General features: G+C 41.0%; 3 protein-coding genes and 1 long non-coding RNA gene across 6 annotated transcripts; 2 read left to right on the forward strand and 2 right to left on the reverse strand.

Moving 5' to 3' along the window:
* Positions 1-92: 92 nt before the first annotated feature.
* Positions 93-12,035, forward strand: Ca (RCC1 and BTB domain containing protein claret). 3 transcript variants are annotated; one of them, XM_071782573.1, is made up of 21 exons: positions 93-404; positions 557-976; positions 1,194-1,654; positions 2,128-2,309; positions 2,423-2,820; positions 2,979-3,156; positions 3,402-3,613; positions 3,969-4,150; positions 4,248-4,375; positions 4,697-4,831; positions 5,442-5,522; positions 5,589-5,720; positions 6,185-6,311; positions 6,821-7,383; positions 7,609-7,983; positions 8,235-8,625; positions 8,963-9,297; positions 9,798-10,714; positions 11,102-11,238; positions 11,326-11,504; positions 11,641-12,035. In XM_071782573.1, the coding sequence occupies exons 2-21, from the start codon at positions 579-581 to the stop codon at positions 11,896-11,898; spliced, it is 5,769 nt and encodes a 1,922-aa protein (XP_071638674.1). In that variant the 5' UTR covers positions 93-404; positions 557-578; the 3' UTR covers positions 11,899-12,035. The 3 variants fall into 3 exon arrangements, with proteins under 3 accessions (XP_071638674.1, XP_071638675.1, XP_071638676.1); XM_071782574.1 differs by lacking the exon at positions 5,442-5,522; XM_071782575.1 differs by lacking the exons at positions 5,442-5,522; positions 5,589-5,720.
* On the reverse strand, positions 8,918-9,697 carry LOC139815575 (uncharacterized). Its single transcript, XR_011732758.1, has 2 exons — positions 9,429-9,697; positions 8,918-9,223 (listed from the first exon to the last, which is right to left on the reverse strand). It is a non-coding gene; the product is annotated as an uncharacterized lncRNA (long non-coding RNA).
* Positions 11,969-17,306, reverse strand: LOC139815573 (RRP12-like protein). The gene is made up of 5 exons (XM_071782576.1): positions 13,540-17,306; positions 13,025-13,213; positions 12,811-12,927; positions 12,319-12,478; positions 11,969-12,182 (listed from the first exon to the last, which is right to left on the reverse strand). The coding sequence occupies exons 1-5, from the start codon at positions 17,003-17,005 to the stop codon at positions 12,086-12,088; spliced, it is 4,029 nt and encodes a 1,342-aa protein (XP_071638677.1). The 5' UTR covers positions 17,006-17,306; the 3' UTR covers positions 11,969-12,085.
* A 420-nt stretch (positions 17,307-17,726) lies between these two features.
* On the forward strand, positions 17,727-24,250 carry LOC139815530 (nardilysin). The gene is made up of 14 exons (XM_071782495.1): positions 17,727-18,134; positions 18,791-18,885; positions 19,016-19,161; positions 19,659-19,772; positions 19,849-20,044; positions 20,111-20,316; positions 20,404-20,574; positions 20,975-21,318; positions 21,428-21,928; positions 22,069-22,219; positions 22,298-22,446; positions 22,619-22,997; positions 23,197-23,683; positions 23,943-24,250. Exons 1-14 carry the CDS (start codon positions 18,028-18,030, stop codon positions 24,113-24,115), a joined length of 3,219 nt encoding a protein of 1,072 aa, XP_071638596.1. The 5' UTR covers positions 17,727-18,027; the 3' UTR covers positions 24,116-24,250.
* Positions 24,251-24,898: the final 648 nt, after the last annotated feature.

Here is a 24,898-nt window from a genome sequence, read left to right on the forward strand (position 1 = left end):
GCACTATAGATTTTCGGCACTCGGGTGGGGAATCGGAACGCACCCTAGGCTGAGTTCCATTTGGTTCAGTGGGTTCAGTGGAAACTCAACCTTATCGATGGAGTTTTTGAACGCTGTCATTCCGGTTTTCTTGAAATGTAACCTTGAACGTGCTTGAATTTCTGACCATTTTGACATTCTGCAAAAAATAACAGTAGTAGATATGAAAACGTGTTGCGCGTAATATATGGGGCATAAATTTACGCATGTGCCTATACACATACGTACCCTCTCCAGATTCTAACATTATAATAATTTATAATAGGTTATGTATGTGTACATACATACATAACCTCATAAGAGGTTTCTGACGGACCGAGCTTGATGACATAAATATTCGAAATATTTAACAAAAAGAAAAAGAAGTAATATTATATTATTATTTACTTAATAAAACTCAATGTATAAATTAATCTTAATCTGTTGCCAAAAATTATATTTTTACAAGTGACGTTTGTGTGTGTGTGTGTGTGTGTAAAGTGACATACATATTTAACATATTCATTTATTATTTCAGAAGAAACAGATAAATATTCAGCATGGATCTCCGGGCAATAGTGACCAACGAAAATTTATTTAAGCTGCAATGTTTAATTAAAACCACTGAGATACAGCATAGTGTGCAGTGCAAACTTGAAGGAACATTATTTCTCGCACTGGCAACCACGAACGCCGAAATTATTCTTTATTTCAAAAGAGCGTCCTCTTGCCTACCCGTTGTTAAAAAAATACCTTGGTTTCAAGGACCACATAAACAAATAGCTGCTTTTTGCTTTGATTCAAGCGGTCGTTGGTTGTTATGTGTAACTTTAGACGGTTCGTTGTACATATTACCTGCTTTAACTTTAGTCGATGAAACGTGCATCGTTGACGAGAGATGGAAGACTGACGATGCGACATATATTCCTTTTGTGACGTCTCAGCTTTCTCATTTCAGGTACGTTACATGAACAAAATACGTCTCGAGTCGGCAGTACGTTTCAAGTTCCCAGTACTTTCTGTGTTATATAACGGTATAACATACATTCTCGTCTCTTCTGCATTTGCTGTTTTCTATACAACGTTCTATTCCCATATCTCGTGTTCATCTCGTAAATATATACGTTTACAGTTACATAAGATTTCTTTAACGTCATGTATACCATTGTTTTCAGACCACGAGCTGTTACATGGTGGAAGGATATGAAAATGTCTATGGATATAGGCATTGTAGGAACGGAATGTGGAGCAACTATATTTATAAATCTTCTAAATGGACAACAGCTAGGCATAACATATATTAATGAAAGTATAAGTGGACTACATATTTGTCGAAATGAATACAACGACGTTGCGTCTCTTTTGATAACCAGTAAATTTCAGCAGCAATGGCGTTTGCCTTTGGAACACATGTCTTTCAATCTTTTGCCCACGTTTGAAAACAAAGAACCTAATACGAACCAACTAAATTCAAATGGCACTATTCATGTTCATGATACGAACGTGGGAGATTCTGTTCCTACGAAGTCTAAATTACAAGAACTTAAACAACTCTCTGTTGAAAAACTGGCTATTCTTAAGCAAAAGATACGCGATACCAAAAATCAACCATTGGGGGAGAGTTTGCAGTGCCATGGTAGGTATACACGTTAAATATATTTAGAAAAATATTTAAAATGTAATATTAAGTATCTTTCAAGGGAAAAGCACGGGAACATTTGTATTACTTTTTTTTTTTTATTTATGGTAAAAGAACATTTCGAATTTTTAATTAAAGAAGCAGACAACGTAGTTTTTTCTTTCAATTTACCCTTCGTAAATAAATACATCGTTGTACGATGCGATATAACATGCGCGTACAATGTTTTTTCCCCTCCCTCCTCTTAATTTATATATCTGCGTGAAAAAAGACGTACATAGTTACGTATATCGTCACTTTTGCGCGATACTTTTGCCGCGGACTTGCTGAAGAAACGTGACCGAGGAAAGGACCACTAGACCCGATTCAATGATAAATACATTCTGGGTGCATGTTTATCTGATCGCGCATCCGTACCATCCCCCAAAAGATCCATAAAACTTTAAACGTGACATATATTGATATCACAGATGCTGCTGCAAGTATTGGAGAAAGCGGTACGGGACGTCCCGTCAACCTGGAAATATCGGAATCTAACGTAGGTTTTATCAGTCCAGAACCAATATCGAGAGATACCTTCCTATCTTTGCAATATGACAGGGAAGATCGACAATTATATACATGCTATCATCCTGTCACTACGTACATCACGGTAAGATCTTTTGTGAACGTTCAACTTGTCTCTCTTTCAGGTTTGCCTCCCTAGCGTTGAGCGCACATAGCATTTAATACGTTAGTCTTCCAATATAATGATCTCTGTTTCAGATACACGGTCCAGATCTAACTGTGGTACCCTTGTCAATGCACAAAATATTCGAGTGCAAAACTGTTCTCGTAGCGCACAGATTATTTTTTATTACCGACGTTAATCAACGTGCGATATATATAATATCCGATCAATTGTCTGAGACTCGTATAAACAGAGACTATCAATTTAATCCCGAGTCTGTTATCGGGACATTTTCTTTTAAAAACAGTAAGGAACTGATACGCGAGGTATACAAAGTAACAAAATTCGATAATATAGTACCGAGAAAAGTCTCTGAGGAGATCGAGAGTAAATGTACCTTACCTAAGAATGTAAGAGATATTAAAATCGAACCGCTTAGTTTGGATACATGTATAATTGTTACAAATCGCTGTGTATACCAAGTTGTTTTAAGGTCAGTTTAAAGTTCATTGTAATATGTATGTCATATTTTTGTCTCAGCCATTGATGGCCGTGCACAATTCTAATACTAATTAATTTCTAAATATTTGTATATAATTTTTTTGCTACCATACACTGAGTGTGTTACTAAATTATTGTTTTTTACTTTAGAAAATCTCTTCTATCAGTTTTCATGGAATTGGTACTGAAGAAAAACGAGCTGCAAAAAGCGGGAAAATTAGCAATGGTTTTTGGACTAAATGGACAACACTTGTTGGAATATGTAGGCGATATATTTCTATCGAATAAAGAATTCTCACGTGCAGTAGCTTCATATAAGATATCTAAGGTAGATATTGGCCATATTGGATATATCCGAGAGAGAGAGAGAGAGAGAGAGAGAGAGGCGGTGGAGAGAGATGACAAAATATTTTTTTCTTCCAAGATATTCCAAACAGAATACCCGTGTACTTGACGACAAGCTATCAATAACGTCAGAGATTTGTTAGGAAATTTTAAATGTTCTTAGATCAAAATGTTTTTTTACTTATCGATCATAAATAATTTGATCATTGTTCAAAATTTCTATTTCAGTGTAAATTATTGAAGAGCGTGTTAAAGTTTGCATCGATCGGCCATACTTCAGAATTATTAAGTTGTCTAACTCATTGTTTACTGACACCTGTCATTACTGAGATGCCTATTGCAACAAGGATACATTTGTCTAATTTATGTGTACTTTCCTTTATTGAAATGACACTGAGGGTTCGGTCGGAACAATCTAAAGCGATCTATAAGGAGTTCTTGTAAGTCACATCTTACACGTACATTTACAAAACATATTACGTTTCCCGGTGTAACGAGACATCTTTAATCGGATATCTAAATATATTTATTAACAACACGTTCGATGATTTTAAAATCTCGGAATAATGGCTTCGCGGAACGAAATGTTTCCCTCTTACGCGATATCCGCTTCCTTACATACGTTCGGTATACTTGACGCGATTTTTTGTCAATTCAAAGCGTCCTTCAACTCTTTTCTCGCTTTTATTTTTTCTATCTTGAAGATTTCAAAAAGATATCATAGAAGTAGCGCGCGTGTATATAGATCATGTTGTATGTAAAATTATATTTTAATCTAAAATTTTCCATTTTTAGATACTTTTTGTCCACAAATACATTCTACGACGAATTATTAGCTATTAATATAGCTGGTCAAACTTACCTCTGGGAGGTCGTGCATCACTTGGCTACACAAAGAAGTCTGTACAGTCAAATGTTGGATATTCTTGTAAAGGCAATACAAATATTTGGCACAAACGACATTTATCCGAAATCATGTACGTTATACATGTGTAACGTTATGCGCATACATACATATACGTATAATTTTCCAAATAGTAGTTACAAATATGTGAATGTGTGTTTTTATTTTAGATGGTTTACTCATATGTTTAAGTGAATCTGATTTAATGCAATCGATGTTATTGAATTACGATTTAGCTAGATCTCACGTGTCATTTGTGCGCAGTAATCTGCGAGATTCTCAGATCTTTGTGCTTCAGGTGAGTGTGAACCTTAACACGCGAGTATTCACTTGTCAAGTTACACAAATGTTTGCTCAACAAATTAAATTAATAACAAATATAAAAATTAAAAAATCGAAAATAAGAGAGAGAAAGCGATATAAAAATTTGTATATTGGGTATACTTTGCTTCTCTACGTTCATAGAATTTGCATGAAAACACAAGAAAAATTGTCTCGATCAAGTTAATCAAACGCGAGTACTTGAGTTTTAACGTTTGGTACGTTTCATGGAATCGAAATAGAGTTTTAGAACATGTTTCAACTACGATTATGCTCAACAGCTTGAAATATTCCACAGAGACTAGTAACATTGTATGATCCAACAAATCCAGTATTACGACCTAAATTAGTACAATGTAAAGCACGTCATAAAGTGATAGCGTGCAATCTACGATCTACGCAGTGTCATTCTATAGATTCTATGGATAATATGGTGAGTAGTATTGAGTTTCTGGTGTATGAGATGTTCTCAAGATTCGCACGCTAATCATTCATGCCGTAAAGTACTAGTTGTCGACGTGCTCAATGTTGATTGGAATAGAAAGAAATTTTTGCAAATTTTAAAATTACAGGTATACAAAAGGTGTTTTTTTTTTTTTTTTTTTTTTTTTTTTTTTTTACATCAGATGTGCTTTACTTGAACAAATTTTTAGTTGTACCACGTTGACCAAGAATGAGAAACTGCGTTTGGATTTTAAGAAATTGTTAAGACAAATAGCTCCGGATAAAAATTTCATTGGGGGAAAATCGAGCGAATTTTGGAATGTTACCCATACGCGATATCCCAACACAGGTTGTTTTAAACAATGTCCTTTTAACGTGACAGATATTTAGCCACGTGATTTTTTTTGCGAGAATGTCGAGAGATATGGTAAAAGGTTTTAACATTGCACTCAACTTTCTATACTTTAAAAAGGTTGTCTGCCTTTTATTACCATTCCTTTTTGAAGCTCGTAATGAAGCTTATATTTTGTTATCTATTTTCTCTATTGAAACTTATATAAACTTACGTGGTCGGAATTAATTCCCCTTATTCCTCATAGTTACGTACTCGAAAGAGAGTCAAGTGGTTTTCCGCAACTTTTCCGCGAAGAAAAGATTTGATTCTAAATCAGTTATCTTTGGTAAAAGGACATCTTTTAAAAGTGGTCGTAGAACATTTTTCATCATATAACGAAAACATTTTATAGGATCAGCCTGATACCCTCGTGGAAGAGATAATAGAAACGTTTATTCTAGTTTTGTTGACTCTTATTCATAAAAAACGATTGTTAAACCCAAATGGCAAATATGCTTTTTTGTACGACGTGCACGTGCCGAAGGTAAGCACGGGTAAATCCTAATCCTAATCTAGGTATACGTCTGCATTTGGTAAAGGGGAAACGAGATTGTCGGTCCAGCTCCAGAAAAGCTTTTTCAAGTAGCGAAAGATTACTGAGGAATTCGCGTTAACTTCCTGTTCCACATATTTCAAAACATCTTATCAAAGTCTTCCTCAGGGAAATTCTTATTTTCAGATATTAATCAAACTTGACTCTATATATGTTTGTACGCAAACTAATCTCTAATAAAAGTAACGATGAAATCCAGTCTGCGTCAACGTGCGTGAGGATAAAGCGTAATACCATCGTGCTATTTATCCGATTCGGATATTCAAATATTTGTGAAGGAACGAGGAAGGATCATACGATCTCGCTTGTTATTTGCCGAAAATCACGTATCTCTGCGAAATTATCAGGTTGGCCTAATGAAACTGAATTATAACTTTACACTTTGATCTGTACAGGATTATTCGGAAGTGACTCCGCACGTTGATTTTAAGAGGAGATCGTTAAGTACTGGATTTTCTCACGTTGCGCTTGTTAGAAATGGTAATATCTACACTTGGGGAAGTTCGGTGCAAGGTTGTCTAGGTACGTATATTTGCAGGGTATTTAAAGCGTACGGCTACATCACAACGTTGTCAAAAATTAAATAAATGTAATAACACACACACACACACACACACATCGGCCATCTTCCATTATCTTCAATTTTTCTTATAGATAAATGGAAAAAAACAGCGAGAAGAGCGCATAGAAAACAACTCAAAAAATTGTTTTTCTACTTGAGAAAAATGTCTAATCTCAAATATTGAATGTTTAGCTTCTTATAGCTTCGCATCGAGATGAGCAAATTCCGTTAATTGATATATAATTTTTCAAGATTTTCTAGCAGCTCTGCTGTATTTTACATCTAAAAAATTCCATTTGCGTACAACGTGCATGTACAGATTGAAGATGATTGAAGATTGACGCACCTTCTTGTATTACATATGCTCGCGGATTTCCCTTGCCTGATCTCACTCAGTCTCATCAAGTTTCTTCACAATATAGTTATCCAATTCTTTCATTGATTAACACGTCGTTAATAAATTGTCTAGGTACGGGCTCTAGTGTTTTGCGATATGGGGCACCGCATGCCATATGCTTCTTCAAAAGTATGAAGATTGAAGTTTTCAGTGTATCGTGTGGACATTGCCACACCCTGGCAGTTACTAACAATGGAATATACGCTTGGGGAGCTAGTCAATTTGGCCAGTTAGGACTCGGCAAGGTGCTACAATGTTCGAGTCCGGAATTAATTACTTCGTTAGCGCAAGAGATTATTATCGACGCAGTAGCTGGACAATATCATTCTGTAGCACTAACCGCGGATGGCAGAATATTTACGTGGGGTTGGGGTGTTCACGGACAACTGGGCCACGGTAACACCGACGAAAAAGCTACACCATCTATGGTGAAAACTCTGCTTGGCGTAGTCGTGTGTTATATTAGCGCTGGATACGCGCACACTTTGGCACTATCGGTAGACGGTGTTGTGTACGCCTTCGGATGTAATGTTCTCGGTCAATTGGGAACAGGTGACACGGCCAAAAGTTCTATCCCGACAAAAGTCGCGTTACCCGACGGGATAACGCTTATAAGTACCGGATACTTTCATAATGTAAGTCGCTAGACAACAACATGCGTGACTTGCATGATGTATAGTTAAATACATTTAATCGTTTTATTTCTTTTCTCTTTCACTGCAAAATGACGGCCCGTGTATGCGCTCGTTACTTTTTGTAAAAAGAAAAAATAAATAAATAGAATAAATCTCCGTGTCTCTGTAACCATTGATGAATAGCAAAAGCGATTTCATACGCGTATTTTATTCTCATGTTTGCAGCTAGCTGTCACTAACGCGAACAACGTATACATATGGGGCGCGAGTCCTCAGGTTCTCAGATTGCAAGCACAAGCGCAAAAAAAAACGCGTATACTAGAGCAACGAGATGCTACGGAGAAAAAGAGTAAAACTTTGGAGGAGTCGGAGAAAATTACAAATCTAAACGAAGAAATAAAGGAAGACGTTTTGGTGGATGGTGTACAAACCGAGTCTGCTCAAACAAAAGCGCGTACTTCCGATATAGAAACACAAAAGAGACCTGAGACTGAAAACGCAGATTTGAAAGGCTTCAACTTCGGTTTGACCGAAGAGAGTCAAGCACATTTGAAGCCATGTGTTGTCGATACAAGTTTGGTAAAAGGACAAATTAATCAGGTTCGTAATATAATGAGGTTCGTAATAACGCCTGAAATTTAGACGTTGCGCTTGTAATAATAATAATAATAATACGAATGATGACGATGTAGCAGTACGGTAGTAATATTTACATTTACAAATATTTTTATCTTCAACGTAGACGCGGAGAATATTAGTTCGTGACGTTAGTATCGTCGTGTTAGTACAGTATAAAAGAATCCTGCATACTTTATGTAGATATGATGTAACCTGTGTGGTCACTTGTGCAGATATCAGCTGGGTGTCATCATAATGCCGTGATAACAAAGGATGGCTCTTTATATACATGGGGCCGTAATCTAGATGGTCAGATAGGTAACGGCACGCGGCGAGAAGTGTCACGTCCAACGCCTTTATATTACAATTCCGCCTGTATTTTTGCACAAATACCCCCTAGACACAATGATTTTAAAAGAATGCAAAATCAATGGGACTTGGACACTGGCGCCAAGTCGACGAACTCACTGATAAATAATGGAACGGCGTCTGAAAACAATGGGAACATCAGTGACTCTACTGTGCGTACAGGAAATGCTGGCCTGAATAAAGAGAGAATCAATCCTATAATTAATGCTGTTGGTATTGCTTGTGGATATGATTATACGGTGGCGATACAACCAGGTTACAAAGGAACAAATATATATGTATATATACGAGCGCGCTCTTGCATACTCACACACAATATTCTTGATAGAGCTGTTTAAATAGTATTATCTATCTTAAGCTAAAATATGTGGCACACAAATAGTCTCGAATCTTTCGAATTCAAACTACGTTAATCAAGTTACTACGTATTTAATATGGTATTCCAAATTGAGCGAAGATTTACGTGAATTTTTATATTAACCGCTCTTCTCTCTTACGCACATACACACGGCACGGTGGCTTTTAATGTGGTTTTTGAAAATAAAAATTTCTAGCATTATAAATATATATTTCAATGTGGTTTATCTTTTAGGGGGTACGGTGTTAGCTTGGGGTAATAACAGCAGAGCGCAATTGGGTCGCATTCCTGCGAAAGAGGCACGTGATGCCGACGATAAACTTGTATTGCTGAAATCATCGAAGCGAATAGTACGGCTCCCTAATGCGCTGCACATAGCTCTGGACATCCCTAGTCAAGTACCTGGCATTTCTACCCCAGTGATATCTTATCGTGCCAACGACGCATTTTCTCTCGCCGGATCCGTCCGTCCTTTGAGCGTTATCGAAAGATCACCTGGGGACGTGACACTTCATTATATTCTGGAACATTTCCACGGTTTATACAATTCTGCCAATATTATAGAAAAGGTGAGTTGATCCGCTTTATCGGGCGATCGATACGAGATGCGGCACAATGAAATTTAAAGGAAGAGGAAGGAGAAGAAAAAGAAAACGTTTATTTATCGTTTTAATCGTTCAGATTAATCTTATATTTGTACCGCGTTGTCCGCGTCTTCCATCGGAAGAAACACAAGACGCGAGATATCGTCGAGTCCTCCTCATTTCTTTTTTTGCGAAGTGATATATGTGACACTGCTAACTTTACTGTGGCGGTCAGCTGTCCGCCACGTGCCGCGCGCCGATCGATATTACGCTACTATCCGTGCTGCGCGCCGCGCGCCTTCCGTCATACTATTCGTGTAGCGTATGTACGGTCGCGCGCACGTGGCGGACAGCTGACCGCCACATTTACGATCAACGGTGTTAACGTGTATGTTTAAATTTTTAATTCGAAGCAAAATGTGTGGCACGCAACGATACTGTTGCTAAAAACGACAGTTTTGTAAGGTAAAATTTTTCCGTTCCAGTGTATCGAATTGGAGAATTATCAAGCTTGTTCTAAAATAGCAGCATTAGAAAATAACGTTCCAGCCGCTTTCACTTATCAATTGAAAATGTTGCATAAATTGAGCCTTCAGTCATCCAGAAATTATCAAATATCAGAGAGACAAGTTCCACATGAGAAAATAAACTCAACCCTCGAGACTAGCTCACCAAACGTTGATATGACGAGGGATTCCATGCTGTCCCGAGATATCAAGAGGAACACTGAATTATTTAATAGACAAGCGGAGAAGAATCTCATGGAATCCTTGGAAAACAGCGTTGCTCGAAGCTGGACGAAAATTTCGACGAGTAGATCGTTGAATAATTTGCAAACACTCGCGCAAGAATTATACTCTTTCGATTGTCAAGGTGGTTTGGAAGAATTATGCGGAACTCGAAAAGACGACGACGGTCTCTCGCTGAACGTTAACATTAACACTGACCACTCCGACACCGAACATTACGCTACGAACGAAGACAAACAACATCCACACGAATGGATCGAAGATCTTATTTTTAATGAAAACGCAACGTCGCTGTTGCAGCATAAAGACGTCACTCTACGTAACTCTGCGCAAACGTCATCTCGATCGGTCTGCACGAAAGCAACGCTGTCGATTGTGAATGACGATCGTTGCGACGTGAATGAAGAGAAGACTGTGTTCTTGGACAAGGTGTCCTCGCGTTCTCAAAGGAATTACGTAATCAATGAAACCATAAGAGCATTAAAGTTCTATTTAAAAAGTATTACGAATGAAGCAAATACCGTAAAATGTGAAATGTTGCAAAGTGCAATTGGTTTTTGGATCGTGCACAATTTACCGATGCAAAGCTTGGAGAACGTTTTTCTCGAACATATACATATCGTTTATTACCCTCTTGGATTATTACTTTTTTGGTAAGTCAATATTGCACTTTGCTGCATTACGCGAGCAGGATTTTCCTCGTGTTTTTCTCTTATCGCGTACTGTATACTCTCTTGAGTGTGATTTCGTTTATTTTTTATGATGCACACACAGGGATTCCAAGACTCGTGTCAGTTTAAAAGCTCAAATTTGCTCAACTCTAACATTAAGCATCTTTCCGAATTAGAGAACAAAAGAAGGTAAAAAATATACACAAGATCCATGATGCTGTGCACTAAAACTGCACGCTGACTACAGATCAAGTATTGGTAAAAAGAAAAAGTTTAGGAATCCCTGACTGGGCATGAATATTGGACGGAGACGAGACGGCGTGATGTACAACATTTTTTTCACTTTTCCATCATTCGCTCACTTTACAGTCAGAATGCGACAGGAAGATACTTGAATGTAAGCAAAACGTACGACGACGAAGGAAAGGCGTGCTGCGCGAACAGCTTATTCTCAATCAAATTTTGTCTTCGAGTGCTCGCGATGTTGATGCAGCGTATAGATGAAGGTTGCTTAGCTTGATATCTTTCATCTTTCAAAGTGAAGAGCTTCTAAAATTGATTAGCATAACGGAACGATAACTCTTACATTTCAGATGATATTATGCCGGAATACATTAAAATTTTCTCCTCTTTAATGGCGGACACGTACGGAGCACCTTTAAACGGATATCCAGGTACAAGTAGAAATAATGATCCAGAACAAATGATGGAAGGTATCGTCAGCACGATATTTTCCGAAATGGAAGATTCCAGATTATTTACACACATTAAGGTAAATAAAATATTTTACCGAGATCTCCGTGTCAGACGAGATTTTCATTAGGCTACGTATAATTGGTTTCCATTAGTTTCATCAAATTCAATTGTAATTGACTACGTGTAGTTGAATCTTTTTAACATTAAAACAGGACTCGGATACTATAAATCACTTGCTCACAACGGAAGAAGACACGATGATATTTACTTGCGGACACCACTTTCCAATCTCTCTATACGAAGCAGATGTTATCCCGACGATGGAAACTGAATTATTAACATCTCCGTCGTTAACTCTTCCATGTACATCGCAGTATTTAGGAAACATGTTACCCCACACTTCTAAACCAGAGATTCTGTGTCCTTTATGTATAATCGGAGCATTGAGAGTAACGACGGTAAAGGATTAAAGTTATCCTTTAACCCTTTTGGTATATCACACTCGCATATATCCCACGTGGACTGAATTAGATTGGGAAATAGTGGTTACGTTTAACCATGTATTTGAAAATACGTACGTAATAATAATAATAATAATCGATACGTCTATCGTTGGACAATATTATGATTATTAACACGTAGGATTGTTATCCGTTTCTAACGCTTTCTTCGTTTATTGCGTAAACCTGCGCGGGCGCCCTTTTTCGTCCCAGAAACTATACTCTGAAATTTGCCCGCATTTTTCTTCTTCTTTCTGTAAAGTGCAAATGTATCACGTTATTAATATATTAAGAACAACGTGAGAATAATATATATATATATATATATATATATATATGTACAAAGTACAATGTACTTAATACTAAAGACCTAAAATCTGTTATTGTTACCTTTTGTTCAATATAGATCTCGTCAAGGGTACATATGCGTAGGGATCTGGTTTACCCTTTCTCTTAATATCTCCCCTGGCCTTGGTCGCACGATATTCCGAACCGGGTTCACAGTCTACTTTCGTCGCTTTTAGCGGTCGATGAATACCCGATCCACCGGCTGAAATTCAACAGAAAAATCAATACAACTAATATTTAGCTAGCGTACGAGCAAGAAATCATTCGTCATTTATTGCAACACAAATGACGAATGATTTCGTGCTATTTTCTCTTTACAACGACATGTTTTCTGCCAGATCTTCGTGGCGATACTATTATACAAGTCGCAAATCCACGTTCTCGTTTATCCCATTAACGTGTCAAACATTGTCTTTTATTTCTTAAATTTCCAAAAGATTGTCTTTAAAGATTTATACAAGCGACACTTTTCTTCAAGTCACGTAAAGTCAAGTGTCTTGGGATACTCTGTAATGCGAAACCTTTTAAATTTACCTCGATATCTCGACGTTGACCGACTCTTTAAGCTCATCGCATCCAATGTACTTGAGCTGTATTTACGTTTTTTGCCAGCGGTCTTTGTGGTCACTACCGATACATCATCTTCGTCTTCTACAAAGTAGAAACATATACATATACACTCGTATATCCCCGGATGATACGTGCACTTTTTTCATGTCTGAACAAAGTACGTGTTTCAAGAACTTACTGTAATCGTCTTCCGAATCACTCTGGGAGAAAGAAGTCTTTCTCTTCTTCTTCTTCGTCCTTTCCTCCGCGTCGCTGTCTCTCTCGTTATCGTCCCTAATGATGAGACGACCATCGGGTGCAGTCGCAAAGCCACGATCCTTTACCTTCTTCTCTGGAATCTTTAGATTCGACACACCCGGTTGCGTAGCTAAAGCGTACAAAAGAAACGAAATCGATTATCGCAAGACCCACGAACGTCAGCTACAACGCGTTCTTTAAGTTTGAACTTTATTCTCGCGTCTTTTTTAGGTTTTAGGTTTCTAGACGGAGACAGAGGGAACATCGTGTACATTGATATAAATTAAAAATAAACTCTCTCGATCGACGGAGACGGTCGATTTTATAAATCCAAAGTTTGACTGTTTCATCGATCGATCGGTCAAAGGGAGAACTAAAGGAAAACTTGGAAACGTGACGAAACCAGCTGACGCCGATGGGAGGGAGGGAGCGTGCAAATATTCGCCGTAAACCAACTTGTGATATTTCTAGCAGCTGCGGGATCCGCGAGATCGACTATATCATCTTCGGTTTCCTGAATCCAAGCGTCCTTTCCTGGGGTTCTTTTCTTGCTTCTCCTCGCTTCTTCTTCGTTCTCCGTAGCCTGAAACTCCTCGTCGCTGTCGGCCAATATCTCCTCTATACTTTTAGGTCCCCTCCTGACGAGGTCAACGTCCTCGTCAGCCGTCTCCTGCTCCAGCTTCCTCGCTCTTTCGAGCTCCCGCTTCCTCCTCTTGGCGTCTTCGATCTTGTTGATATTCTTTAGTCTCTTATGCAGGGTCACGTCCGAGGCTGGCACCATGCTCGCGATCGGTCCGAAGCCGTACTTCCTTATCAGTTTGGTAAAGATGTCTCGCACCTTTTGTCGAAAGTGGCGCTTACAGTCCTCGGTCATTCGCGACAGAGCGTCGACTATCCGCGGCAACGTCGGCGCTATCACGTCGGACGGCGTGACGTTGAGGTAGACCTTGACGTAGGACAAGGCGGACTCGGCAATCTCCCTCGTAGGACTGGTCAGAATGGTGCAAGCGTGTCCCAGGATCTCAGCGACGATCTCCGTGCCGAGAGAGTCGTTGTGACGATAGGTGACAGACGCCAGAGCGAGGAGACTGGCGCTAACGTAGGCTCGTTCGCCGCTCAGGCCCACCATCAGCATATCCGCGTAGTCTTTGAGGTGCGCGGGCTCGTTGAGGAATCTCTCGGCGATCGCGTTGAGCAGCTGATACGCCGCGTCGCGACACCTCTCGTTTATATCCTTGACGCAGAGCACAGCTTCCGGCACGACGGCCTCGAGGAACTTGGTCCCCTCGAGCTGCGGGTGTCGTCTGACGAGATGCGCGAGGCACCGCAGACGCGCTCCTCTACTCGTCCGGACGACGCTACTCGCCGAGGCGATCAGCGTCTTTTGAATCCGGCGCCGGTGCTCGTGCAGGAACCGCTCGCAGATCTCCCTCTCGCTGCCGCATATCTCCTCGAGGAAACGGTAAGCCTTCTTCTGCTCCTTCCGCTTGGTCGCGTTCTTCAAGACCGGCACGCACGCGTCGTAGTACTTGCTCAGCCTGTCGACGTCCGTATAGCCGATCAGCGCTCTCGTCAGATCGTAAACGCTCTCCTTGAAGAAGTCATCCGCGTCGGGCTCGTCGAGCTTGCTCAGCGCTCGATCGAACAGCTCGTTCGCCAAGTCGCTGCTCGCGATCGTCACGTAGGTCTTGATCGTGTCGTACGCGGCGAGGCGCACTCCCTCCTCGTCCGTGCCGCTTGGTCTCGTGGTGTACAGATTGAAGAGGATCGGCAGGTAGTTTTTGGCGAAGCGAGCGAGCTCGGCGCGATCGTCGGCCGCCGCCTTGACAATCAGTTTTCTCAGGGCCGCCATCGCGGGTAGCCTGAGGTCCCTCCGGTCGTTGATGGCTATACCCAACAGCTTGGCGACGTGTTTAAAGTTGTCCTTGACGTCGCTGGCGTCGTTGCATATGCTCGGCAAGATGGACCAGATCTGCGTTACCAAGCACTCGTACGTCTTTCCGTCCGCGGTAGACGCGCTACTCGTCTCGTTCGCTTTTTCCTCGCAGTGCCGAGCGATCGGCAGCAAGACGTCCTTGAAGAGGGCGATGGTGCCACCGGCCGTCGTTACGCAATCCTTGAGCAGCGGGATCATCCAGCTCGCGCGTCTGAGATTTATCTGCTGACAAGGAGCTGGTGGTTGGTTTTCGTCGGTTCGAAGAGGGAGGATGTTCAACACGAGCCGAGGCCCCATCGCCCGGATCGCCGCCCCGATGGCGTACTCCGCCTCACGGTTGTACGCGAACGCGTGGAAATCTCGCAGCGTGCCCAGGGTCTCGACGAGGTTGCCGAGTTGCTCGAGTCTTCCGGCGCGGGCGGCGAGCTTACCGGCGACTTCGAAGAGTACGGCTGTAAGATGAAGGACGTGGCGCCAGGCTCCGAGATAGCGATAGCTCAGCGCCTCGCGCAACGTCTCGACGACGCGCCTCAGGATGGGCTCGTATCTGCCGACTCGCTCCTCGTCCTCGCACAGGCGTGCCACGCCGTCCCGTAGAATGGCCTCGACGGTGTGCGACGCGCCGGCGACGATCTCCGTCCTGTTGGACAGCAAGAGCCCGACGCACCTGTCGAACATTTCCGGCGTAAGGTGATGGAGCGTCGCGAGGACGTCGACCGCGGTCCCCGACTGCGGGGAGGCCCAGGTCCCGACGGCCAGGCGCACCAGGTTGCAGTGAGCCTCCCGCATGACGGCCAACCACGCCAAAGTCGGCTGCGTGTCGTCCGCGGACGGCTGATACGCGTAAAGGGCCTTAATGATACTTGCGTTTTGCGGGAAAGGTAAGGTCGCCTCCGACGGCCTCGCGACCAACAGCCCGTGCAGCGTTTGCAGGCAGCACGACGTTATCAGAACGTTGTTCAACGTCATGATGCTCAACAGACGTTCGCAGATGGTCCTTACGTGTGACTTGGGCAACTGCGACATAATATCTTTCAACAGGGTGAGGATATGCAGAATAGTGGTGGCTCCGAGCGAGGAGCCTGGCTCGCAAGCGGCGTCGAGCTGCGCGACGCAGTGCGTCGCGATATGTCCCGCGGCCGGATGGTGAGTCGGCGGCGCGGGCGCCTCGCTCCTCATCACGTCGCTGCCCCGTAGAATGGCGCATATCCCGTGCTGGGCGGACTTGCGGACCTTCGGCTTGGCGTGTGTGACCAAGGACAGGATAGCGTTGAGCAGCTGCGTCGTCGAGGGCGCGATCCAAACGGCAGCCTCCTGCGCTCTCAGCAACACCGAGAGGCAGCCTATGCAATGTCGCAGAACGAGATGGTTCTCGCTTACGATCGCTGACCGCTCGAGAATCCGCAGGAGGGCCTGACTCGTCGGGCCGAATTGCAAGTTGAGGACGTTCCTCGGCACCGTTCTCAGACACATCCCGAGCAGCGAGAGGGTCGCGGCTACGGAGGTGTCGTCCTCTATCGCCTCCAAAGTGCTCATCAACGCGGCAAAGTACTCGGTCGAAGTCTCGTTACCACCGTTCTGCTTGATGACCTCTGTCACGGCCGCGAGCACCGCCAGCATCTCCTTGTGGACGATCGAGCTCGATTGAAAGCGGGCGAGGAACCTGCCGAAGGAAAGGTTGGAGCACGCGCTGTACGTGGTGGCGAACGTGTCGCACGTGATCGTCGTCCTCCCATCCTCTCGGTCCTCTCGGTCCGCGTCCAGGTCGAGCTTCGCGAACCCAGGCTGAATACCTTGGATGGCGTCGTGCTTCCGTAGGTCCTCCTTCGTGATACCTGACGTGCCGGAGCCGGGGAGGTCCTTGAAAAACATGCCAGTCGCTTGCTCGCGATACTTGGTCGTCGCCGGATTGGAACTGGAACTCTGGCCTCTTGCCCATCGCTTTGCCTTCTTTCTACTTGCCAAACGAGGCGCCAGCTTGCCCATCTCTATCTTAATCTTACGTTTCTCTCGCTTTCACCTCGTCTCCAACTCTTCTAACTTGCGGGTCGCGTTCGACTAGCCAGGACCCAGAACGGAGACTGATCGACGTTCGACGTCGCAAACACGGATGCTGAATGATGCTCGCCGTCCTCGGTCCTCGGCGAGTTTCGATCATCGAACGGATCGGAAAAAAAATCGAAGGAATAGAGGTTAGCTACAGTCGTCCCGCATGTCGCACGTGGTCGCACACGCACTCGGCACTCGGCACTACGCGGCGCACACTCGCACAGTGCACACTGCGCGACGGCCGCGACTGCGCGCAAACACAGACGTCACAGACTTGGCCGCGTAGTCCATTGAAAATGACCACGCGTCACGCGTGCGTGGTAAGGCTGAGTTTCCACTGAGCGCGTCACGCGTCGCGTCGTCCTAGTTGAACCAATCAAAACATCCCATTTCGATTCCGTCACAAGAATGTAATGAAATGGGATGTTTGGATTGGTTAACTTGTGACGACGCGACGCGTGACGCGCTCAGTGGAAACTCAGCCTAAGGGCCAATTTCACCAACCACAGTAGTTAGCAGGATTGACCAATAGAAAGCAGGGTGGATTCATTTCTATTGGTCAATGCTGAACGCGTCCAAATGCGGTCATTCTGAAACTGGCCAGAGAATGCGCAATCTATAGTCATTAATATATCTATGGTTTTTCGAGCTTTGTTCGGCGTCGCGGTGTGAGCGGTGAGCGGTGTGAGGTGTGAGTCGTGTGACACGACTGACACGTATTGACACGTACGGCGTGTGCGGAAGCGTGTGTGATATGTGGTCTTTATTTCTTTCAACGACGGTTCAACATTGCCAGATACGTGTCTAGATTTGTATCGAGTAGAGTGCTGAAGAATACTGTGTCCAGTTCATTGAAAAGGAAGCAGAAAACGATTCGTACGCCTCGTGCATGTTTTCCGATCGGTTCGTATTACGACGATCGATCTACGTTCACGCCTGAAATCCTACGCGTCGATATAATGCCAGAGGTGGAGCGTACGACCGAGGACGGCGGGGACGATGAGCGTTGCCAGGTTGAATATCTGGAGACGCCGGTCAAGTCGGAGAACGACGAGAAGGAATATAGGTGAGAGCCTGAGAGCCGGCGTGGCGTCGGGCCTCGGGCCTCTGGCCTCGGGCCTAGACCCGGACTGCCCAGTAACAAACATACGTTCGATCGAACGTATCTTTTATTTTTTGAGAGAAACTCCATGACCCTTTTTTTCCGGGATAGGATTTGTTTGTCACAAACTGATGGTTGCTCCACGTCGCAGGGAGACCGTTGACTCCGATCAGATTTTCCTGGAAATATTATTTTGTGACTGTGTTATCTACGTTGAAATATACTGTAGACACGCGCCTACTAGTGTAAACACGTGTAACATATTACTGATAGTTTCAGTTCTCCACGTTGCTCCATTTGTTTGGAAACGACGTTATGCTCTTTGTTGTGTTTTATCATCACGCGTATATAGCTTAGATAGAATCAGGCGTGCTTGTCTCTTTAATTTTATGTACGAATAAGATATATCAACTTTTGTGGCACGCACGTTTGTACGTTATTTAAGATGTATATTATTTTTTATTATCTTGATATATTTTTGAGAGTCCATTTGAGTAAGAGTCCATTTCTTTATTTGTTTACGAACGTGTTGAATAATATATATTAAATATAATATATTTTACCACGTTTCACTGACTTCCATTTATTCTATTATCATTTGTTTTCTCTTCCAACGTTAGAGTCATCAGATTACCAAATGGTTTAACAGCTTTGCTAATATCCGATGTACATTCAAAAACGTGTGCGGCTCAAGATGAAGATGATCGGGATAAAGGTATAAGCCATGGATCCAAATATATTACGTTGAAAAATAGGATATGTAACAAATAACATATAAATGTATGTGTACATTCATATGAATACGTATTTATAAAGATGTTTGTGTCATTTTTTAATGGGTATAGAATCTAGCGAAGATGAAACTGAGGATGAGGAAAGTAACGAAGAAGATGAAGAGGAAGAAGAGAATGACATAGATGACGATGACGATACCAGTGATGACGATGAAGATTTTTCAACACTTAAACGAGTTAAGAGAGATGAAAAGAAGGTACAAACAAAACGATGTGGTTTGCACTTTGCGGACGATACTTTGCGTCACTTTTTTTTTTTACATAATCTATTATCAAAAATTCCGTGAGGTTGTAATATCGAAGATGGACCAACAAAATCATAAAATGTCTTCTCAAGACCTAAGAGTATCTCTCGTACTAACACGAAGATAAGAGACCTAAAAAAACCTGTCAGTTTTATCACAAGTTTTTGTTTGAAAAATTTATATTCTCTCCCCATCTTCAGGAGGGTTTCCATAGATTTACGTCCAAGTGTGTGACTCAAATTGAACGTATTTCTATTTGGGATCATTCCCGTGCGTGTCCTACGTTTATTTCTCTATTTAACATACCATATTTCATATATTGACTCGAACAGATCAACGCAAATACCGTGCGTGCATATGTGTATCACGACACATATGTTTCTCTCAAATACGTTATTCAGTTTTATATATATATATATGTATATATAATATACACTTTTTTTAAATAGGCAGCATGTGGCTTATGTGTGGGAGTAGGCAGTTTTAGCGATCCACCGCAAGTTCCAGGCATGGCACATTTTCTCGAACACATGGTTTTCATGGGATCCGAAAAATATCCACAAGTATTGAAACATGATGCGTGACGTCAACTCGTACTTGCGTGTACATTTAAATATTTAAGCATTATCTCACCTGCAGGAAAACGATTTTGATGCATTTATCAGTAAGCGTGGTGGCTTTACCAATGCCTCAACGGATTGCGAACATACAACATTTTACTTTGATATCCAAGAGAAACACTTGTTCGCAGCACTCGATCGTTTTGCTCAATTTTTCATTAAGCCCCTGATGAAGAAAGATGCTATTACACGGGAGCGAGAGGCTGTAGAAAGCGGTATATAAATCATACGCGTACGACTGTTGCCGCAACTTGCACTTTTGATACATCACGCTTATATAGAGTTTCAGTTGGCCTTACCTTGTGACGATAATAGAAAGGAACAATTGTTCTCCTCCTTTGCACAAACTGGTCATCCAGCCAACAAGTTTATTTGGGGTAATTTAGTGACGTTGCGCGATAATGTGGATGACGAAAAATTGTACGAAGAACTTCACAAATTCAGAAAACGCCATTATAGCGCTCACAGAATGAAGTTAGCTATACAGGTACGTTGGTTTCAACGTGCGACGCGAGACGCCGTACTTGATAATAAATATTAATATAACGTTTCAACGAGATACGTTTCTTTATAGGCGAGACTACCGCTGGATACATTGGAAAATCATGTTACAACTTGCTTTGCCGATGTACCGAATAACGCGTTGCCTCCCGATGATTTTACCGAGTTTAAAGGCGGTGTTTCTTTCGATACTCCTGCTTTCCGAAAAATGTATAAAGTTAAGCCTTTCAAAGATGTCAGCCAGGTATGTGACTAAAACTTCCAACAACGCACGAGTTTACGATACGAAATCAAGTCGCATGGAAACATTTTACTTTTGCACTGGATAATACTTTCAACCGAGAACTTGTATTCTTTTTACGAGAACGGTGGATTAACAAATTTTCACGGACCATAAATATATAAGAATATTAACGTTCGACATCTTTATAATCTTTTCCTTCGTTCGTATGTTTCTGTGGTGGCTTTGTATGTCACAAATTTACTAAATTTTATTTTGTTCGTCTTGTCTTTGTAATATTATGCGTGTATTTATATATTTAAAATGTAATATTACATATAAAGCTAAACAAAAACTTTCAGTCAAAAAAGAAACTGTCTTTATATACTGACGAAATATATAAAATAAAACGTGTCTTTTGCAGCTAGAAGTAACATGGACAATGCCTTCGTTACTTGATCTGTACAAAAGTAAACCACATCAGTATGTCTCATGGATTATTGGACATGAAGGAAAAGGTTCTTTAATTAGTTATCTACGCAAGAAGAAGTGGAGTCTCGATATGTTCAGTGGTAACAATGAAAGTGGTTTTGAACACAGCTCCATGTATGCTTTATTAAAGCTTACCATAGTACTTTCCTACGAGGGACAACAACATTTGGAGCAAGTTCTAGATGCGATATTCTCCTATATCAATTTAATGAAAAAAGAGGGTCCACAGAAAAGAATTTACGATGAAATTTCAAAGATTGAAGAAAATAATTTTAGGTAAACTAATTTTAGGAATAAATACGTGTTTAAATGATTGCGTGAGAAAGAGACAAACCGTCAAAACATGTGTGAGATCGTGCTCATACTTAAGACTTTTTTTTTCCAGATTTGCCGATGAGGAGGATCCAGCAGATTTTGTGGAAGATTTGTGTGAGAGTATGCATTTCTATCCGCCCCGCGATTATATAACTGGAAACGAGCTTTATTTTGAATATAATCCAGAAGCTATACAAAAGTGTTTGGATTATCTGGTACCAGAGAATGCGAATATCATGATCTTCAACGAGGAATTTGACGGGGTTGAACTGACGAAAGTCGAGCCGTGGTTCCAAACCAAGTATACAGACAGCGAAATACCAAAAGAATGGATCGAACGCTGGAAATCCATCGAACCATTGCCAGATTTTCATTTACCATTAGCGAATACATTCCTTCCCAGCGACTTCTCCTTAATACCGATACCAGCGGAGGTTCCCAAATATCCTGTAAAATTACACACGGATCATATATCGGAGATTTGGTATCGCGCGGATCCCAAGTTTCGTTTGCCGGAATGTTATATGAATTTCCATTTTGTTTCCTCCCTCGGGGTTCAGTCGCCAAAGAAGTAAGTACGAGCATGAAAAATGTGATACGCAGGATCATGGACGTTATTAATTTTTACTTGCGTATCAATATTATGATTTTTATATACGTATTTGTATCTTATTAAAAAAAAAATGTTTACATTTTAATATGATATTTCAGTACAGCTCTCATGGAAATGTACTGCAATGTATTGAAATTGTTATTGATTGAAGAATTATATCCAGCTATAGCGGTCGGGTTTGACTATAATATCAGTAGTAGTGAGAAAGGTATTACAATAAAAATAAATGGATTTAACGAAAAACTACCGGTAAGTATACGTTCAAAGTGCGCGTTGGAGTTATAAATACACGTTCGAGATACATATTATTTTACTTATATTTTGCAGCTCTTATTGATGACTATTGCAAAATACATAGTGGATTATCCAACCCTTGTTACAGGAGTACAGGAGTTGAAGGAATTGTTTGAAATTGTGAAAGTGCAACAGCTTAAGACATATTACAACACATTTGTAAAACCTGGAAAACTTGTCAAGTACTGACTATTTATTATCCAGCATTACGTGCGATACGTCTAAAATTTTTACATACATAAAAGAAACAGTGATACATATTACGTATAACACGTAATATTGTAACGTCACGTATGTCAACGTACATTTCTACCACGTACGCAATAACATTTGTATCTTTGTTCTTTTCTGCAGGGACGTGAGATTATGCATATTGAAGCTCGTCCATTATACACACGTTGATACCCATGCTGCTCTACGTAATATCACGTTTGAAGACTTCCAGGACTTTGTGAAAATCTTCACCGATCAACTATACATTCAGTGCCTTGTGCAAGGCAACGTGACGCAGGATGCTGCGATCGAGAGTGTACAACAATGTATCAAAATAATTAATTGCGGTCCTTTTCTCTTTGATACGATACCGCAAGTGAGAGTCATGCAGATACCCTTGGGCACATGCTCGTGCAAGTTGAGAAATATCAACAAAATCGATGCAAATTCCGTAGTGACAAATTATTATCAAGCCGATGTCACATCGATTGAGTTATCAGTGTTAATCGATCTGATGATCGTAAGTAACATTGTTTCGTATATTTAGAATGCATAGAATCCTTGGTTTATATTCATTTATATTCGTATTTATTCGTAGGTATTTAAAACATGTAAATTTTTTAAATGTGTGTCACATATTCAACGTTAAATATAGTAACGTAAACATGAATAATATATCTACGTGTCGCGATCGATTTCATCCGCACTTCTTTTCACAGATGATAATGGAAGAACCGTTATTCCATCGGTTAAGAACTCAAGAACAGCTTGGTTACTTGGTCTTCTGTAATCTTCAAGATACCAACGGAATTTTAGGATATTCCATTACCGTTCACACTCAGGCAGACAAATACACAACCGAGCACGTGGACCAGCGGATCGAAGAATTTCTGAAATCGTTTAATAAGATTTTGGAAGATTTCTCGGAAGAGGAATTGGACGATGTCAAAGAGGCACTAAGAAAATTGAAGCAGTGTGCCGATATCGATTTGGAAGAAGAAGTTAGCAGAAATTGGACTGAGATCACAAAGTGGCGATACATGTTTGACAGACTCGAGAGGGAAGTGCTTGCGATAAAAAACATAACGATCAACTGGCTGAGAGAATGGTCTGCACGGCACACACTGAATGGAAGTAACTTTAGAAAATTGAGCGTGCACGTGGTAGGAACTGATCCGAAGGAAAGGGCAGTTGAGAAAGCGAGTGGTGAGTAGATGACACGTTTCGATAGTCGTTGTCTCACGTATCGTCATCTGCATGATAATATCTGTCGTGGTACGACGTGCTGTTTGAATAAATTAAATTTACGTTGAGACGGAAATGTAAGAATAGTCCGGAGACGGTCCCTTCTCTTGTACGTTCGATCAGAGCGAAGGGTGTTGATTTGCCATCATTTTATCCTGGCACTGTTGACGTCGGCTTAAGTTCCTAAAAACAAAATTTAAAAAAATTACGTATGTTATAGATACTGCAGAGGCGAACAAGAAAGCACAGTACTTCTCCTTGGAATACATAACTGACGACCAGCGTAAGGAAACGCAAGATCATTATATTACTGACGTAGAAGCGTACAAGAAAAAACTCTGCGCCTATCCAGTGAGTGAGGGGATTAATCCTCTCAAAATGCTAAATAAATGATACTTAAAAAATAGTATATTGATAATAAAAATGATCGTGCAAATCGTGCTGCCTGATAATAAAGTTCTTTTTTTATTTATTATACTAACTCTCTATACTATTATAATAACACAATAAAATGAGACGTTACACGTAGCTTTTCATGTAACACTCTGGACTTATTGCCTCTACATTCCTTCCGATAAACCATATTATAATAGTTGACATTATTAAGAATATTTTGCACTTTGCAACATGGATGATTCGAAATCAATAAAGTGAAAATATACGTTGCACAAGCGAGACACAACGTACGGAAAAACACATCAACGTCGACATTAAATGTATAAATAGATAAATTAAAACTATGCGATATTAAGTATAAAAAAATTCGAATGCAAAGATATATCAAAAGATGATTGTTTTTCCGCGACGTAAGGAACACGTTGTGACGTTGTCCTCAATATTCATCTCATTGAACACGTAAAGTGAAACACAGACATAGAATATGTGCTGCAAAACAAATGCGTAATGAAAAATTATATGAATTGAAGGAGAAAGAATTTGTGAATTTCAAACACTCGAATGATATATCATACAAGACGGGATAAATATACGTAGATAATTAAGAAAATAAATATATGACATATGTTCCGAAAGAACGTACGCGTGATATATAACTATAGAACATAAACTATTTACAAATGAAAAAAAAGGACAGTTTAATTCTGGAGGAGCGACAGAACTGGGTCAAAAAGGATTCTTCCTCACATCGAGAAGAATCAAACGAAGATTTCAAAAGAA

The sequence above is a fragment of the Temnothorax longispinosus genome, chromosome 7 (genome assembly GCF_030848805.1).
Source record: "Temnothorax longispinosus isolate EJ_2023e chromosome 7, Tlon_JGU_v1, whole genome shotgun sequence".
In the NCBI taxonomy this organism is placed as follows: Eukaryota; Metazoa; Arthropoda; class Insecta; order Hymenoptera; family Formicidae; genus Temnothorax; species Temnothorax longispinosus.

Coding starts and splice junctions, on each gene's coding strand:
- LOC139815530 (XM_071782495.1), top strand. CDS start 18,028: ATGCCAGAGGTGGAGCGTACGACCGAGGACGGCGGGGACGATGAGCGT. Junction 18,135..18,790: donor AACGACGAGAAGGAATATAG/GTGAGAGCCTGA, acceptor TTCCAACGTTAG/AGTCATCAGATTACCAAATG. Junction 20,045..20,110: donor GCGAGAGGCTGTAGAAAGCG/GTATATAAATCA, acceptor ACGCTTATATAG/AGTTTCAGTTGGCCTTACCT.
- LOC139815573 (XM_071782576.1), bottom strand. CDS start 17,005: ATGGGCAAGCTGGCGCCTCGTTTGGCAAGTAGAAAGAAGGCAAAGCGA. Junction 12,928..13,024: donor TGATTCGGAAGACGATTACA/GTAAGTTCTTGA, acceptor TCTACTTTGTAG/AAGACGAAGATGATGTATCG. Junction 12,183..12,318: donor AGATCTATATTGAACAAAAG/GTAACAATAACA, acceptor TGCACTTTACAG/AAAGAAGAAGAAAAATGCGG.
- Ca (XM_071782573.1), top strand. CDS start 579: ATGGATCTCCGGGCAATAGTGACCAACGAAAATTTATTTAAGCTGCAA. Junction 7,984..8,234: donor TAAAAGGACAAATTAATCAG/GTTCGTAATATA, acceptor TCACTTGTGCAG/ATATCAGCTGGGTGTCATCA. Junction 10,715..11,101: donor CTTGGATTATTACTTTTTTG/GTAAGTCAATAT, acceptor CTCACTTTACAG/TCAGAATGCGACAGGAAGAT.